This window comes from Sorex araneus, chromosome X (assembly GCF_027595985.1).
Source record: "Sorex araneus isolate mSorAra2 chromosome X, mSorAra2.pri, whole genome shotgun sequence".
Taxonomy (NCBI): domain Eukaryota; kingdom Metazoa; phylum Chordata; class Mammalia; order Eulipotyphla; family Soricidae; genus Sorex; species Sorex araneus.
Window position 1 is genome coordinate 60,547,286 of NC_073313.1, and position 17,058 is coordinate 60,564,343.

The following is a 17,058-nucleotide window of genomic DNA, read 5'->3' on the forward strand; positions in this document are numbered from 1 at the left end:
ACACACACAGACACACAGACACACAGACACACAGACACACACACACACACACACACACACACAGACGCGCGCGCGCGCGCGCGCGCGCTGTCCAAGGCCTGAGTGGAGAAAGCGCCCGAGCAGAACATTCGCAGCGCCAGAGCGCCCCCACCTCACTCTGCGGTCACAGGCGGAACTACACAGACCCAGGCCGGGCCGGCACCGCTCCTCCACCCAGGTCTTTGATGCAGCTGCCCTGACTCAGGTCCCGGGCCCAGAGCGGAAAGACCGCCTGGTCCTGGGGTTGCATAGGTTCCCTCCCCCCAGGACCACAATGCTCCAGAACCTCAACCAGAAGGGTCTCCGCGGCGTTTGTAAGCCACCACGTCCCTGCGGCGTTTGTCCCTTCTCTCCAGCCATCTGGCCTATAGGGCCCACCCACGCCCCCTTTTCTGGCTGGCCTCGGATGTTGCCACTTGGAGAGGAAGCTAGAGAGACTGGGACGCGGCATGAAGCCAGATTAGGGAACTGAGTTGACATGCAAATAACCAAGCAACAGATTGCTCCATGGAACTTGCTCACTCTGTCCAACGAAGGAGAAGGAGACCCCGGGTAATGCATTGGAACGGGCAGCTCTAAGAGCACTGAAGCCGGCAGTCCCGCTGAAGGGCACAGAGGTCTACGCTGAGATAGGGCCAGCTCACCCTCCTCCTGCAGCTGCCCCCAGAGTGCTACAAAGCGCCCTGTCACGGAGGCAGAGACAGGAGACTTGAGATGGGGCCAGGGACACTGGTGGGGGCAAGCAGACACTGTGGACAGTGTAGTGTTAAAATGTTGTGTGCCTGAAACCCCATCATTAGCAGTTCTGTAAACCACAGTTCCTTAAATACAAACGTAAAGTATACGCTGGTGGCCCAGAGCCTTTTCAATACGCACAATACGCATGTGAGTGGTTACTCACATGGCATGACTCAGCCCGCTCAGGACTCATCCTGTCTGAATCACAGCTGGACCGTTCTAGAAAATCCTGCTCATCTTTATATGTAATATTTGCTGCAACCTTATACATAATGCAAAAATGTCAAATTATAAGTTACGTTTACTTCTGAAAATAAATAAGGCTCAGCTTTGAAGAAAATATAAAAAACAAAAAAAAATAAGTAAGAAGAAGCAGAGGTCAGGAGGGGAGGAATCTTGTTAGTGAAAATTGGCTAATTCCCAGGACTGTAGAGAGAATATTAGCTCGTTCTCTCATGCTTGCCACAGACTGAGGTCCTGCCCTCTCTCTCCCTGAGCCCGGCGTACATCCTACTTATCCCAGCAGCTTATCTTCCCTTGGGATGCAAAAGAAAATATTGGGCTGCAGGGACAAACCTCTCCATGGAGGGCAGAAACAAATTACTGCTCACTTGGAGACATGTGTGTATGTGGGCAGAAGGTTCTGGAAAAGAATTGGACCTCCTCAAGCCTAGAGGAAATAAGAAAATATGATATGATTGGCTATAATGCCTTCTTCTTCAACGTCCTCACTGTGATACATACTACATTGCCACAGGTAGTAAGTTCTGGGTTCCCTGAATGGAACCCAGCCTAGAGTACCAGGCTCCCATGCCAGTTCTCTCATCAAACCCTTTACAGGCAGGGCCACAGTCCCCAGGCACAAAATAAAGACCCCTTTGCACCTGTGCTTAGCAACTGTTTTTAAGCTATAAATCTGTCTTCAGCATCCTCCTGCAGCAACTCTAGCTGGCTTGAGGCCAGGCCCTAAGTCAAGGCCAGATTGTCCTTAGAGAGAAATGTCTGCTTTAGACAGAAGAAAAACCACTCTGTTTGGCAGTTCAGTCTATTCCAGGGGGAAGGTGACATGAGCCCAGAGCCAGTAGGCAAGCCATTCCTCCAGTTGGAGAGATGCCCCACCTCAGCCCAGCTCCCCGATCAGCCCTGTAACAGGGCCCTCTAGTGTCCACCAAGTGTCCGCCTGAGCAGGGCAGAATGGGTCCCTCCTACACATACCTGTTCCCAAGAGGCAAGAAAAAGAAAAGATGACCAGTGGGAACAAGGAGGACACACTTGCTTATAGGGGATCTGAGGAAGATTCTGGAAGAAGCAATGAGAGGGGTGACTTGGTAGGATGAGGAGGTTTCAAACAGAAATCTGGGGGCACAAATGAGAGTAAGCTGAGTCCCCTGTGGGACAGCTCTAGTGGGTTTTAACTATTGAGTGCCACAGCACTCACTAAGCACATGGCGGGTCAGGAGAAGGCTGAGGACTAGTGGTCTAACATTTGCAGAGAGAAAAGGGAACAAGCCTTCAACTTAGGGTGCTCAGCATCTAAAGAACACTCCATGCGGGTACTCCATTCTGTACTAGCCAATGTCCTAATCCCACCTTGGAGTACATAATGTCTTTTCCTTTATGTCTTTCTCTCTCTTCTGTGCCTCCCTCCCTCTCTATGTGTGTCCCTGCCTCTCCATTTCTCCCCTCCTGCACTCTCCTATTTCTTAAGTGAAGCAATTTATTTCAAGGGAAAGGACAGGGTGTGTTCTAAAGGGGGCTCCAGGTGTTGTCACTCCAATGGCACACCCACAACAGCATCAGTCTCTTGGTGTTGACAGCCAGAGGCGGTAACTGAAGCCAGGGAGAAATATTAATAGGGAGAGGGTGGCGAATGGTACTTGAAGTGGCAAACTTCACGGAATTCAGACCCACACTGCTGTTTAGCAGTGCACATGTGGAAATTGGACAGAGCTGGAATGCAGCGTGACTTCAATTTGGAAAAACTCATCAATGACACCTCAGAAAGAGGAAGTCAGGCACTGTGATGAGCTGGTGACAGAGATGCTATGGCCATGTGGAGTCCTGAACAAGTCAGGCATGGGCAAGTTCAGAGAAGCGGTCAAAGCCTCTGGCAGAGGCCCTGGACACCGTGACCAGGAGATTAAATTATTAGAAGTATAACTGGGAGCCACTGAGTGGCTTTCGTTGGAGGGATGATATGATCAAATTTCAGTGTGTAAAATCCCTGGTGGCAGAGTGGGAGGGACTGCTGGACAAGAATTACTCTAAAAGTGTGTTGGCTGGCCTGGACCAGAGGAGGTAGAAGAGAAGCTTAGGTTCTTATTTTCCTTGGAAGGTGAGTGGGGAACATTTACTGACTGTTATAGACGAAGAAATGTGGATGCCAAGAAGACATCAAGGCTTTGAGCATCTAGCTGGTATCTGTCCCATGGCTGGCAAGGCGGCAGATGGAAGAGCTGGTTTGAGAGGAAAGCAACCAAGTGTGGCGCAAGGATGCTGTTCCCTGGAAGGATGCCATTTGAAGCCTTATTCCCACGAGCCTTTCCCCTAAATCCATCTTTAATCGCTCCATTTTCCCATTTGCTCTATGCTAAGCAACAGTGCTATCGTTGTGGTGGATTAATACTAGTTTTTCAAGTCTCAGTATTTGTTTTTAAATGCTCATGAAAAAGTGACAATCTTCAGTCCCAGCCTCCCATCCCTAGCCCCTTCACCCTTGGGTCTATGACCAGTTGCTAGCAAACATTGCCATTTGGGGCAGTGGTGGGGAGGAAGACCAGGCCCTAGAGCCCTGGGAAGGCTGTGCAGGCCAAGGGTCCTGCTCGGGCCTGTGCACAACGGGCATTCCCGGAGAACACACCAGCTTTCCTTGGATACATGCGCCCTCTGGTGGTCAGATTCGCATTTCTGGGCACCGGGTGCTTCTGATCTTGTTTCCAGTCGACACAAAAGCACACTCTCTGTGAAAGTCCCATTTGGAGGAAGGAGGAAGATCTCAGTCTTGGCTCTGTGGGTGGGCCCCCGGCTAAGGACAGAGCAATGCTATTGCGGCTGAGATCTGAGAGGGTTAAGTGGAGGCAAGTGGCAGAGTCCCAGTAGGCAGGGGCCATGAGAGCTGGAGGGAAAAGGGTTGGAGCGTAAGGGATGAGCACGGTGGCTTTCATTTTCTATAGAAGGTCACCAAGACAGACAAGAAAATTGACGGGCCACATGCAAGCAGGGCAATTTCCGTTAGCCAAGTATTTTCAGAGGGAATAAAAGGCTATTCTTTCTTAAACATTTTAAAGTTAATAACTCGGAGCATCAAGCCGTGCTGAATAAATCCAAGACATAACAGAAAATGTACTTTGGTTCTTATATTGGGGGAAAGAAGCGGGGATGATGGCTGGTAACAGGCAAGAGAGACCTGGCAGAGATCGACAAAATATGGGTCTGGTGTGGGGGCAGACAGAGTGGAAAGAGAGGAGTGGACAGTCATCTCAGCTTTAAGTCGAGATGTCCCCAGAGGCAGCCATTTTATGTGCAAGCAGTGACCACCCAGGTATACACACATGTGCACAGTGTTCACCTGTTCTGTGTGTTGAGTTGAGAAAAGACCAATTGCTAAGCAGATCTTTGCAGATCACTATGTAAGAGAGTCTCTCACGGAAGCTTCTAGGGGGCTTCTGAGAAGTGGGTGAGAACTGAGTCCCAGAGAAAAGGCAATCCCGGGGCAAGAAGAACATAAAGAAAGTTCTGGAAGCTTGAGAGAACACAGACAGGGAGGAGTGTTGCCTGTCTCAGCTGTGGAGCATATATCTGGGCAAACAAAAGCTGGGCGGTCTAAGGCAAGGGTGAACCCTGAGGTTTGTGTTTCACACCAGCGGGAAACCCAGGTGATGTAGGAGCCATCTGTTTCACCCTGCTGAAAGCAGGCCCAAGTTCCAACATGGGCTGGAAACTCAGCTGCCACTGTGGCTAGACGAGGGGTGCAGACCCATGGGGAACACTGCCTAGTCCTTGCTGAAGCCTAGGCAACAATTCTCCAGTGCACTCTCCTCCTGCCTCTAGAGTAGATTGCATCCCAGGACTACGAAACTCATATGTACCCCAGATCTCAGTGTGTGGCAAAAACTGAGTTCGGGGTGTGGGGGTCGGGGGAGCGGTAGCCTTAGCAGTAAGAGCTGGGGCAAGTAGCTGGCTTGGTCTCTCTGGGCTATGCCTCTTGTTGGCTAGCCTCTGGGAAGTGAAGAAACTGAATTTTTTTTTAGTCCACACCCCCCACCCCCGCAAGTAGAGGGCTGTTGAATGTTGTTTCCTTGCCCCCACCCTTTTAGGGGGCAGGGCCTCGACATTAGGAATGCTGCAGATCAAACCTGGCGAATGTGTTCCTGATTCAGATTAATCATTGCAAAGCAAGAGATGGGTTTCAAGTGGTAAAGCACACATGCTTTGCATGTATGAGCCTGGGTTGTCTCCCCAGCACTGCCTGGGCTCCATGATATGCCCCCTGATGATAAATAAATGACAAAAATTAATTATTACAAGCTAGGGAAAGAGCAAGACATTTCACTTAATTTAGAAGAAATATGCTTAAATGAGGAAATTTCAACAACAGTGAACAGTGACGAGAAAACTCAGTGAGGGTCAAAAAGATCAGTTAGACTAAATTACAAAAGGAACCTTCTGTTCATCAAAGGATATAATCAGTGAGAAGAAAAGACAGCCTAAAATGGGAAAAACACAAACCATGGATATAACATGGGAATTTCTGTAAACTCTACAGTAACAACCCAATTAAATATGGGGAAAGCCTAAATAGACAATGCATGCTTTAATTTTTAAAAAGGTCAAACAGGTAGCCAAAGGCTACATGGAAAAATGTCTATTATCATATATTATCAGGAAAATGCAAATCAAAGCCATCAGGAGCTTTCACCTCAAAATCATTAGGATGGTCACTAACAAAACAAACAAAACAAAAAGCAGAAATCAGATCTTTTGTGCATGTGGAAAGATTGTGGCTCCTTGGCAGTCACTGTCAAAAGAAATATGGAACTTCCTCAAAACATTAAAAAGTGTTTACTGTATGATGCAGCAATTCCACTTCTGAACATCCATCTACTCAAGAGAAGTGAAAGCAGGCACTTGAATAGATGTTTGCTCAACCATGTTCACTGCAGCAGTGAGTGCAGTTGTCAGAATAAGCGAAGTAAGCCATATGCCCATAGACAGATGAATGGTTCAATAAAATGTGCTCCAGACATACAATGGAAGCCTAAAGGGGAAGGAAATTTTGACATAAGCTGCAGCATGGATGAACCGTGAGGATATGAGGTTCAGTGGAATCAGCCAGACACAAAAGGCTAGTGCATCGTTCCACTCCCATAAGGTTCCTGGAGTCACCAAAATTAGACAGAAAGCAGCCAGGTGGGTGTCAGGGACTGGCGGAAGGAAAAATGAGGAGTTAGTGCTGAATGGGAGAGTTTCAGTTGGAAGATGAAAAAGTTCTGGAGATTTGTTTCCCAGCAATGTGCTTGAACACTACCAAGCTGTGGGGGCTGGGGGTGTGGCTCAGGGGTAGTGCATGTGTAAGACCCTACTTTGAGTCCTAGCATAGCCACAAAAAGTAGCACTGCAGCACTCTCATCCCGTTGTTCATTGCTCGAGCAGGCACCAGTAATGTCTCCATTGTGAGACTTGTTCTTACTGTTTTTGGCATATCGAATATGCCACGGGGAGCTTGCCAGACTCTGCCGTGCAGGAGGGATACTCTCGGTAGCTTGCCGGGCTCTCTGAGAGGAACGGAGGAATGGAACCTGGGTTGGCCGTGTGCAAGGCAAATGCCCAACCCGCTGTACTATCGCTCCAGTTCCAAAAGGGTAAGCTGGGAATATTTTCTCTAGTGAGATAAAGAATCAGTGAGAGGAGGATAAAGAATCAGTGAGAGGAGGAGAGAAACTGGTGAGCACAAAGACATCTGGATCTGTTTGTAGATCTGCTTACCCGCTTCTTAGCAGTGTCCTGTGGAGTCTCTAACATCCTCTGACCCTCCACTGTGCTCCTCCACTCAGACCCTCCACTCAGACCCTCCACTCAGACCCTCCACTCTGCTCCTCCATGTCTTCCTCCCCAACTTTTTGTGCACAGCAAGGGTTTCCCTCCATGCATGACTTCCAGCAAAGGGGAAGCCTCAGCATTGGGATGCGCCTGCCCAGGAACAAACATTTTCTCAACACCGTCTCTGCCAGGTATGTCAGAGGCCAGGACCTCTGTCTAGGCCTGCCCCTCGAATAGCTCACAGAGAGGAAGGGAACCTGGGTTCACGGGAGCCAGACACACAGAAGAGAGCCAGAGGGACTCGCTAGCACTTTGGGAGCCTGGAAGAGGCTTTGGCCTGCTGAGTGGAAACAGATGCATCGAGGAAAGACTTCTCCGAGAAGGTGGTGCCTGCACTGAGTCCTGAAGAACTGGCAGGGTGTGGCTGATGGCAGAACGAGTTGCAGAGTTGCAGAGTTATCTGGAGATGGAGAAAAACAGAAGTGCGGGAAAATAGAGAGGAAAGTGAGGATGTTAGTAGCAGAGTTGAGCAATGACCACAAACAGTTGGAAAGAATTTATTGACTTGTGTCTCTACTGCCAACATAAACTGGAAGAATCTCCCCACCATAAGCAGCAGCCTTCGGGAACTCTTAGGACATTCTCTGCAGAGAGGAATGTCATCCAGAGCTTGTCATCCGTGACCTCTTCCCATTCACATCGCCTGCTTAGCCCCTATCTGTCACCTTGCTCTTTACTCCCCACCCCAGAATGGGTCCAAAGCATCATCATCTTTCTTCTGGCCCAGGGAAGGCCACCAAGATATCCCCTTTCCTGATTGATAGATAAAAAGACAAACAGCAAGAGATGCAACTCATGGCAGCACAAAAACAGCCCAAACAAACACTCTCCTCATGCTCCCTACACACGTTTTGCCTGTCATAGGAGGCAGAAACTGGGTACCTGTGCTAAATACTGCGCCGATGACCCAACTACATACATGTGCTGGAAATGGGGATGTTGAGAACCAATGAGAAGAGCAATCGCCGGGACTAAGTGGTAAGTAGCTAAATGCAAAGGAGACCGGAGAGAGGGGAGCATCTTAGCTGGAAGCTGTCCTGAAGAGAATTCAGGGGGCACACCATTGTCCAGGCTTCCAGTCACATGCCAGACCCCTTGAAGGCAGCTCAGATGCTCCCCTTCTTCATCCTCAGACTTGGACAGTCCAAAACTCCCAGAAAACGAGCCAATCCAGTCCCTACTGTGACCAAGCTCAGCTATCATCTTTACTTGGAAGGGGCTCCCGGATGTTTGGTTGCCAAAACAGGGAGATAAAAGCTTTGGGAGATACTCAGCAAGAACCAAAGGCAATGAAAATCCTGTGGGAACCTACATGGCTCTTCTAGTGCAGCCTTTATGGCTTCTCAGCAGCAGCTGGTTCAGGACTGTTCATCCCATCTGATAGGTAATCATCCTCATTGTGCTGCTTCATCTTGGTTTCCAGAACCGTGATGCGCTGCTTGAGCTTCTGCTGGGCCCCTGTGTATTCTGCCAGGAGGCGGCCAAAACGGCTGTACAGGGTCTCCATGTTGGTCTCCAGCTGCTCTAACTTCTCTTGCACATCCACCTCCATGCCGGCGGCCACTTCATTTTCATCCAGCAATCCCTCTTTCATCAGGATCTCCCGGCCCCTCTCTTCCAAGACCTTCTTGGCATCAGGGTACTCAGTCACGGCTTCCATAAGATCATCCTTCGACAAGCAGAAGAGATCTGAGTAGCCCAGACTACGGATATTGGCTGTACGCCGATTGCCCATTTTGCTGCCCTTAATATTGAGGATACTGATCTCTCCAAAGCAACTCCCCGCTGAAAGCAAGGCATACTGAGTAACACCATCATCAGCCACCACTGCCAACTTGCCCTCCTTGATTATGTACATCTCTTTGCCAATATCCCCTTTGCGGCAAATGTAATCTCCTGGGCTAAAAACCTGAGGTCGGAGCTTCAAAACCAGTTCCACCAGCAGACCAGCCTCACAATCCTGGAAGATGCGCACTTTCTTCAGAGTGGACAGGTGGACGTTGATAGCTATCTCAGCCCTCAGCTTGGCTGGCAGATTCTTGAGAACTTCCTTCTCATCCACGGTCTTCTTATTGGTCCACAGGTAGTCAAACCATCTAATAACCTTGGCTTCCATCTCCTTGCTGACTTTGCGGAACTGCATATAATGTTTGACAGCATCTATCTTGGCTTGGAACTCAGCCCGGGTAGCATTCATGTTGGAGATCATGGAGCCCACGTTTCCTACAATGGTGGCAAAGATGAGGACACCGATCAGGAAATCAAAGATGACAAACAGATACTCCTCATCTTTCACAGGAGGTGGTGTCTCTCCAATGGTGGTGAGGGTCAGTGTAGACCAGTAAAGGCAGTAGATGTATTCTCGAGCCAAGTAGCCATACTGAGGATCAGTGATGTTTGGATAAACCCAGGTGTCAACTCCAAATCCAATAGATTTGGAAATGGCGTAGTAGATGCAGGCATTCCAGTGAATAATGACCAAGATGTAAAGGACGAGATTACTGATGCGGAAGATGTTGGGGTAGCTGGTGCGTGTCTCCGTGCGATCAAAAAACTCAAACATACGGGCAAAGTGCAGCAGGCGGTTGAAGCGCAGTTCTGGGCTGTGGATACCCACAGCAAAGTAGATCAGGTCTGTGGGGATGATGGAGGCCACATCCAACTTGAATTGCAGAGTGTGGATGTAGTTGTCTCGCAACTTCTTGGGATCTTTGACCAGCAGTCCCTGCTCCAGGAAACCTAGTGGCGATACAAGGACACACATCACTTCTGTCCTCAGACCTGTCATTCCGAGAGGAATGACTATTCACTCAACCTTCCTCTCCATGGAGGGGAAGAAGAAACTCACATTGCAGGGCTGAGCCAAGGTACCAAGATATCACCCTTTCTCCATGCCCACCCTCGCCCCTGGATCTGAAGTTCCATAACCACAAGGCTCAAGGAGGACCAGGTACCAACTCAAGTTCCAACCAGATTGTTGAGGCTAACACAATGTCTCACGGCAGAGCCTGGCAAGCTCCCTGTGGCATATTCAATGTGCCAAATACAGTAACAATAACACGTCTCATTCCCCTGACCCTGAAAGAGCCTCCAATATGGCACTGTTTGGAAGGACGAGTAAGGAGAGGCTGCTAAAATCTCAGGGCTGGGACGAATGGAGACGCTACTGGTGCCCACTTGAGCAAATCGATGAACAATGGGATGACAGTGATACAGTGAACACAATGTAGAGCAAGCTGCCCCGAACTTTGAATTCAGTCCTTAGGAACTTACATTCCTCCCAGGAGCTCACTGACCTGTGCGCAGCCGGATGAAGAGGTCTGCAATGTAGATCACATCTGAGTAGTAGTCCAACACCAGCCACACTATGTAGTAGCCCTTCTGCAGGTCACTAAAGCAGGCTCTGCAGGACAACACAGCTGGCCTTTAGACTCCAAGCCCACCAAGGTCCCTCTGAGGTCCCAAACAAAGTGCCCACTGGGTGCCAGGCTTATGATAGCTAACAGGGGCACTAATGAGTCACAGCCTGGTGCCAAGAAGATACTTCCTGATAAGCAACTCCTAGTTCAACCCTTCTTTCATCGAAACCAGTATATACCAATATGTATGCACAGAAAAAACTAGTCAGCGGTAGTATATATTATGTACAAATATATAATATATAACATATATATAAATATAATATATATTACCGCTAACTAGTTTTGCCTGTAAGTCATTGAACAATGGACTCTGACAAGACAGAGACCACTTCTTAGTCTTCACTGCACTACCCACGCCCTAGTCCAGAGTACTAGAATTTAAGTGCTTAAGGGTTGAATGAGTCATCTGAAAAGCAAGCTAGAATACATGAATGATAGCATGCATGCTCATCTCTTCAACATACACCTAAGGACAACCCACTTCAGGGCATGAGTCAATCCATGCAAATAGAGAGAGAGAGGGAGGGAGAGAGAGGGGGGAGGAAGGGAGAGGGAGAGGAAGGGGGAGAGAAAAGGGAGGGAGAGAGACAAAGAGAGAGGGAGTAGAGGCTCTGAACAACAGCAATGAAGATGGAAGATGTTGGAGGCTGCAGATGACTTTTAGGCAGAATTGGCAGAACTTGGTAATTGAATGGGCAGGGGCCTTGGTTCAGGCCAGAGAAGGGAATTAAAAACAGGGTGACACAAAAGTAGAGAAATAGTATGGGGGAAATTGTGTGCCATAGAGACAGGGGAAGGGTTGAAAAGAGGGGTGTATACTGGGGACATTGGTGATGGAGAATATGCACTGGTGGAGAGATAGGTGTTTGACTTTGTATGACTGAAACTCAAACATGAAAGTTTTGTAACTGTTTCTCATGGTGATTCAATAAAAGGAAAATAGTTCCTTCTTTGCATACAAAAACAAACAAAAGAAAAGAAAACGAAGTGACAATGCAGTGAGTCTTGTGAGGACAAACAATACCAGAGAAAGCACAGCATCCTCTCCCAGGAAGCATCCTGTGCCTGCCTCACTGATGACTCACTCAGTGTCCCCAGCTCCAGCTGCCCTGGGCCACCGAAAGCCTGGGCCTTCCTCTTATCTCTTGCTGGAATGGTCCCACCTCAGGCAACTCAGTTGGTAGCTCAGATATCAGCGGGGAAATGCCCTCCTCAGGGAGCCCCTTTCTCTCAGCCACTGTTTCCGGAGCCATGCTGGGCATTTCAGTTCATTGATCACGTACCCAACTAGTTTGCGAGATGGGTCGTGGGCAGAGGTCACACTATCCCCAGCCCTGGGCAAACAGTCTAGTGCCCAATGGCTGCGCAGTCACATCTCTGCTTGGTATGGGGTAACTGTGAAGCCCAGCCTTTCAGAACAATCTCCAGGGTTTGCAAATAGCCGAAAGGTATTTATTTTGTGTGGAGAAAACAAGTTCAGCTGCCAGAACTCCAAGGACAGGAGCTGGGGTGTGTCCAGAAGGTGGAGCTAGAGAGCAGGGCAAGTCCTGGGGTCCTTGCCGGCTGTGCTGAGGGCTAGCACTTTCCACGGTGCGCTGTGTTTGTGGTCCAGTAAATGCCGGGATCTAGCTGTCAGAGTGGACGGTGTGTTGGAGTGGGCTGGGAACGGCTAGAGAACTCTGGGGCTGTTCCAAAAGAGAGGAAGGAGATCACACCTAGGGAGGCTTTGGTGCATAGTTAAAGAAGCAGCTAGCTATAGGGGCTGGAGTGATAGCACAGCGGGTAGGGCATTCCCCTTGCACGCGGCCGACCCGGGTTCGATTCCCAGCATCCCAAATGGTCCCCTGAGCACCGCCAGGAGTGATTCCTGAGTGCATGAGCCAAGAGTAACCCCTGTGAACTGCTGGGTGTGACCAAAAAAGCAAAAATAAATAAATAAATAAATAAACAAATAAAAAAAATAAAGAAGCAGCTATAGATAACAGAGCAGAAAAGGAATAGATGGATGCTCGGGTGGAATATTAAGTTAGGGAGGTTGAGATGGCAGAGGAACTGCCACAGTAAGCGGGGAATCCGGAAAGAGGACGGCATCGGGGTGAGTTCTGTGTCCACAGCGAGCTCGAGCACAGGTGCCTCGCCCACACAGCCAGAGACAAGGCAGCTTTGCCCCAGGCACTCCGTGCTCACCTGGCCACCAGCAGGCACCAGTTGTACAGCACAGGCATGGCGATGACGAACAGCCAACGGTAGTACCAGTCCCCAGCCGGGTCCAACACAAAGAGTTCAAACTTCTTTCTGAGGACACAGACAAAGACAAGGTTTGGGGACCAGGTTCGCAGCTTGGTCCTAGTACCCCCACTGCTCTGTAAATGTAAGGCCTGAGGGAACTGGCTGGGGGAAGGAGAGAGGAAAGGGCCCTGGAGAGAGTAGAGGAGGGATTGGCCTATCAGCTCTGAGACCAGGAAATTGTAAAATATAATATTGCGAGAAAAAGGTTTTCAATGTGAAAAAATGTGATGCCTGAGCGGATGTGTGTGGTGAGAGATGGGTTGAACTGAGATCCCGTTTCTCAGGGCCTCAGCCCCTGGTACTGAGCTTGTCGGTCGGTAAGGGACACCATCTTCCTATCAGGAGCTCAGGGAGCCTGGCAAGGGACAGTGCTTTCAGTGGGGACAGCCCTCAAGGCTTGGGGCAGGCTTCCCACAGATGGTAACGAGGCCCCCAGCGGGTTCCCAATGCTCCTGGGAGGAGAGAGGAAGTTCAGGCAAGTGAGCGCCACGTGCTTCCTGCCCACCCCACCCTCCCTGCTCCGTTCCCAGCTTCCAGCCCCTAAATCACTTTCCCAGCTGCTGCATCCTGCCTTGGCAAGACCTCTCTTCCTCCACTGGCCAGAGGTGTAGGGTGTCAGCTCGGCCAGACATCCGCCTGAGCCCCCTGGCCTCTCCTACTCATTCCTCAGAACATAGGCCCCATCTCCGCCCTCTCCTTGTGCTTCTCTGCTCCCTCTTACTCAACTGCTGCTAGCCACCCTCACACAGCCCCAGCTCAGCACCCACACGGTGCGGATACTGGCGTCCCTCACAGCACGCTCTCTAATTGCGTCTCTACATTTACTGTCTTCGGGAACTGACACAGGGCCAGTGTGTGGGTGTGTATGTGTGTGTGTGTGTGTGAGAGAGAGAAAGAGAGTGTATGAGAGTGTGTGTGAGAGAGTGTGTGTGTGAGAGAGTGTGTGTGAGAAAGAGTGTGTGAGAGTGTGTGTGAGTGTGTGTGTGAGAGAGAGTGTGTGAGAGAGTGTGAGAAAGAGTGTGTGAGTGTGTGTGAGACAGTGTGTGTGAGAGTGTGTGAGTGTGTGTGAGAGAGTGTGCGTGAGAGAGTGTGTGAGAAAGAGTGTGTGAGTGTGTGTGTGAGAGTATGTGTGTGAGAGAGTATGAGTGTGTGTATGTGAGAGAGAGTATCTATGAGAGAGAGAGTATGCGAGATTGTGTGAGAGAAAGAGAGTATGTGAGAGTGTGTGTGTGAGAGAGTGTGTGTGAGAGAGTGTATGATGGGGGTGGGAATTGCACACCCTGGCTGAGACCCATTCCTGGCCATATTTAGGTGCCCTACTCTTTTCTTATGAGTAGGAGGACAAGAGGCAAGCGGCACTGATGGTTAAAAAGGCTGCCGGAGGCCAGTGGCTATTGGCCAGGCTGGGCATATGTTCTGGAAGACACCACAGCAGAGGTAAGGATGGGCCTGAGTGACACTGGGAGTGACATACAGAACACCAATGGTCCCTCCGATTGCACCCCCGTGCTCCCCAACCACAGGCTCAAGAGTGCAGTTATACTTGGCCTTGCCGTCGCCTTCCTTGTCGCCTTTGCCATCCCCCTGCTGTGTTGTCACGGTCTGGAGCTCAGGACCCCGGAAACGCTCGAGGAATGAGTCCGGTCGGGGCTCCTCCTCTCGGAAATTCTTGTTGGCCCATTCTCTGATGACCCCCACCAGGCGGACGATCCTAGAGGGAGAGACAGAGGTTCAGAGAGGACCCAGCCCCAAGAGCTCACCACTGATGGGGGGAGATGTGACATGGTGGAGTCCCCATCCCAGTGCAAGGAGCAAGGTTGAGGAGTACTGAAGGGGGGCGGGAAGGCCTGGACCTCAGGCATGACTTGAAGGCAGCCCTGATGGGGAAGGGATGTTCTGGGAAGACTTTTTGGAGGAGGTGCATTTGAATAGGCGGTGCTGGTGAACAGGAAGTATGTGGGGAAAGGATGAAGGCTCTGTTTCCTAGGTCAGGCCAGGAGGAGTAGTCCAGGCTTCTGGATCTCACTCTGGAGGCTCCAGTTAACTAGAGGCCTGCAGGGTTGGACCCTCTACTGGGTCCTCCCTGCTACTTCCCAGAGGTCTCTGTGGGACTGACCGAGAGGACCAGAGCCACAGGGCCCTCTCCAACAGACCCCATGCTGTCACCCACCTCTGGAAGCCACGCCTTCCCCTTGGGGGTGCATCAGCGTCTGCCAGCCTCTGCAGCTCCACTGAGGTGTCATCGTCGGCTGCAGACTGTGGCCTGGAGAGATAGAGAGGAGGTGCAGGGTGGCGTACCTCATCTCCTCTAAGCATGCTTGCCTCCTGGGGTCACCATATAGATGGTGTCCTTGAATCAAGAAGCACTTGAACTGTCATGAAAAGGCTGAGCAGGAGGACCACAGAAGCTTCCCCATCACCCTGAGAGGACTCAGCTCAGCAAACTCACCTGCTTCCGGTCCCGCGGTCATCTTTGCCATTGGCCTTGATGGCGGGGGGTGCATGATGGTTGTGGTTATTGGCGGGGGAGCTCTTCACACCATTGGATTTTTCTGTCATCCTCCATGTACAACTGGACCTTCACCTGCCAGGAATAGGGTCAAAAGAAGTTCACAGAGGACACTGGCCCCCATAGTAAGCAGAGAAGAGAACAGAGGGCCCTGGCACAGCCTAGCAGTAGCTTCTGCACTGCTTTCATGGTGCCATCCAGCACCGCCCGAACATGGCTTAAGGGCCAGCCTCTAAGTGCCAACACAGTATTTGGCATTTCCTTGCTCTGCTCAGTCATTAAAAAGGCAAACAGTGCAAAATTGCCAAATAAATGATTTTTTTCTTTGGCCCCAGTAAATTGTTTGACTTGAGCAATCAAAGCTAAAACAGGGGCTGGAGCATTTGCCAGCCCTGGAGAGCATTTGCCTTGCACGTGGCCAACCTGGGTTCGATTCCCAGCACCCCACATGGTCCCCTGAGCACCACCAGGAGTAATTCCTGAGTACAGAGCCAGGAGTAACCCTTGTGCATCGCCAGGTGTGACCTAAAAAAAGCAAAAAAAAAGCTAAAACAAAGCAGAGCAGATAAAAATTGTATACGGCCATTCTTTTGGGAACCCCTGGTTTGAAGAAGCCTGCCACATACTCAGGCTGCCGAGCACCTTCAAAACAGCCACAATACGCCCCCCCATCTCTGACCCCCTTGGCACAAGATGAATTCTTTGGCTCAAAGCAGCTGCCTCTGCCTCCACCAGATCTTTGGTTCTCGGCTTCAACCAGACAACTCTGGCGGGGGGACTTCTTTCCTGTCCCAATCACATTTCCTCCAGAATCCCCCAAATAGCGTCCCTCAAGCTGAGAGTGAAGGGGTCCCACAGGGGGCCCTGTAAACGAGGGGTGAGCCCCAGAGAGTGGGGGTGCCTGGCATGGGCTAGTAAGGAGGGTGGTGAGTACAGAACTCTGTTGGACAAAGGACTCATTGCCTGAAGAGATTAGATGGGGTGGGAGAGGAGGTTAAGGGGCAGGGAAAAGTTGGGAGGAGATGGTGCCCACAAGCCCCGTGAGAACTTGGTCGGAGAACGATAACCTCTGCCCAGATATAGATTAGAAGTGATCGCTGTGGGGAGTCACACAGGAAGAGAAACTAGAGCAAGGCTCCTGGACTCTGATCTATAACAACGTTTCCAAAAGCATACAAAGGAGAAAGGAACTTATTTTCAATAAATGAGGCTGGGAACCCTGAGCCCCCACATGCAAACAATGAAACAAGAACACTCTCTTACGCCATATACACAAATTGTTGCAGCATGTATTAAAGTCATGAATATAATATCTGAAGGCAAAATGCATAAAGTAAAATAGAAAAGAACATAGGTGATAAGGTTTTCAACATCCACCTCAGTGATGTCTTTGTGGATCTGTCTCTAATAAGAAGGGAAATTAAAGGAAAAAAATAGATGTAGCTATAGCAAACTGAAACGCATCGGCACAATGAAAGACACTATCATTAGAATGAAAAGCAGCGTGTTAATGGGAGGTGTTGGCAAACTATGTATCAGACACAGAGTTAATATCCAAATTATATAAACACCTCATGAGACTACTAAACAGAAAAGCGTACATACACCCTGATTACAAAATGTGCAGAAGTTCTAAATAGGCCTTTCTACAAAAGGGCATAGAGATGGCCAACAAACACATGAAAAGATAATCATCACTTATTATGAAGGAGATGCTAATCAAAGTCATAAGGAAGTATCACCTCACACCCATGATAATGGCTGTTATCAAAAAGACCAGAGACAATAGTTCTGGATGGCAGGGACTGGATGGAAATACAAAGGACTTCATGCTCTATTAGTGGAAAGGTAAACCAGGTCAGCCACTGCAGAAAACAGTCCTTAGTTTGCTCAAAAAATGTAAGCCTATTATCCAGCAACTCTGCTTCTAGGTATTTATCTAAAGAATACAGAAACTCCAGT

The 17,058-nt window shown here is 49.7% G+C and overlaps 1 protein-coding gene across 1 annotated transcript; it reads right to left on the reverse strand.

Annotated features, from left to right (window-relative positions):
• Positions 1-8,209: 8,209 nt before the first annotated feature.
• CNGA2 (cyclic nucleotide gated channel subunit alpha 2) lies at positions 8,210-15,146 on the reverse strand. Its single transcript, XM_004606523.3, has 6 exons — positions 15,037-15,146; positions 14,758-14,850; positions 14,131-14,298; positions 12,486-12,593; positions 10,173-10,279; positions 8,210-9,615 (listed from the first exon to the last, which is right to left on the reverse strand). Exons 1-6 carry the CDS (start codon positions 15,144-15,146, stop codon positions 8,210-8,212), a joined length of 1,992 nt encoding a protein of 663 aa, XP_004606580.3.
• Between the last annotated feature and the right edge of the window lie 1,912 nt (positions 15,147-17,058).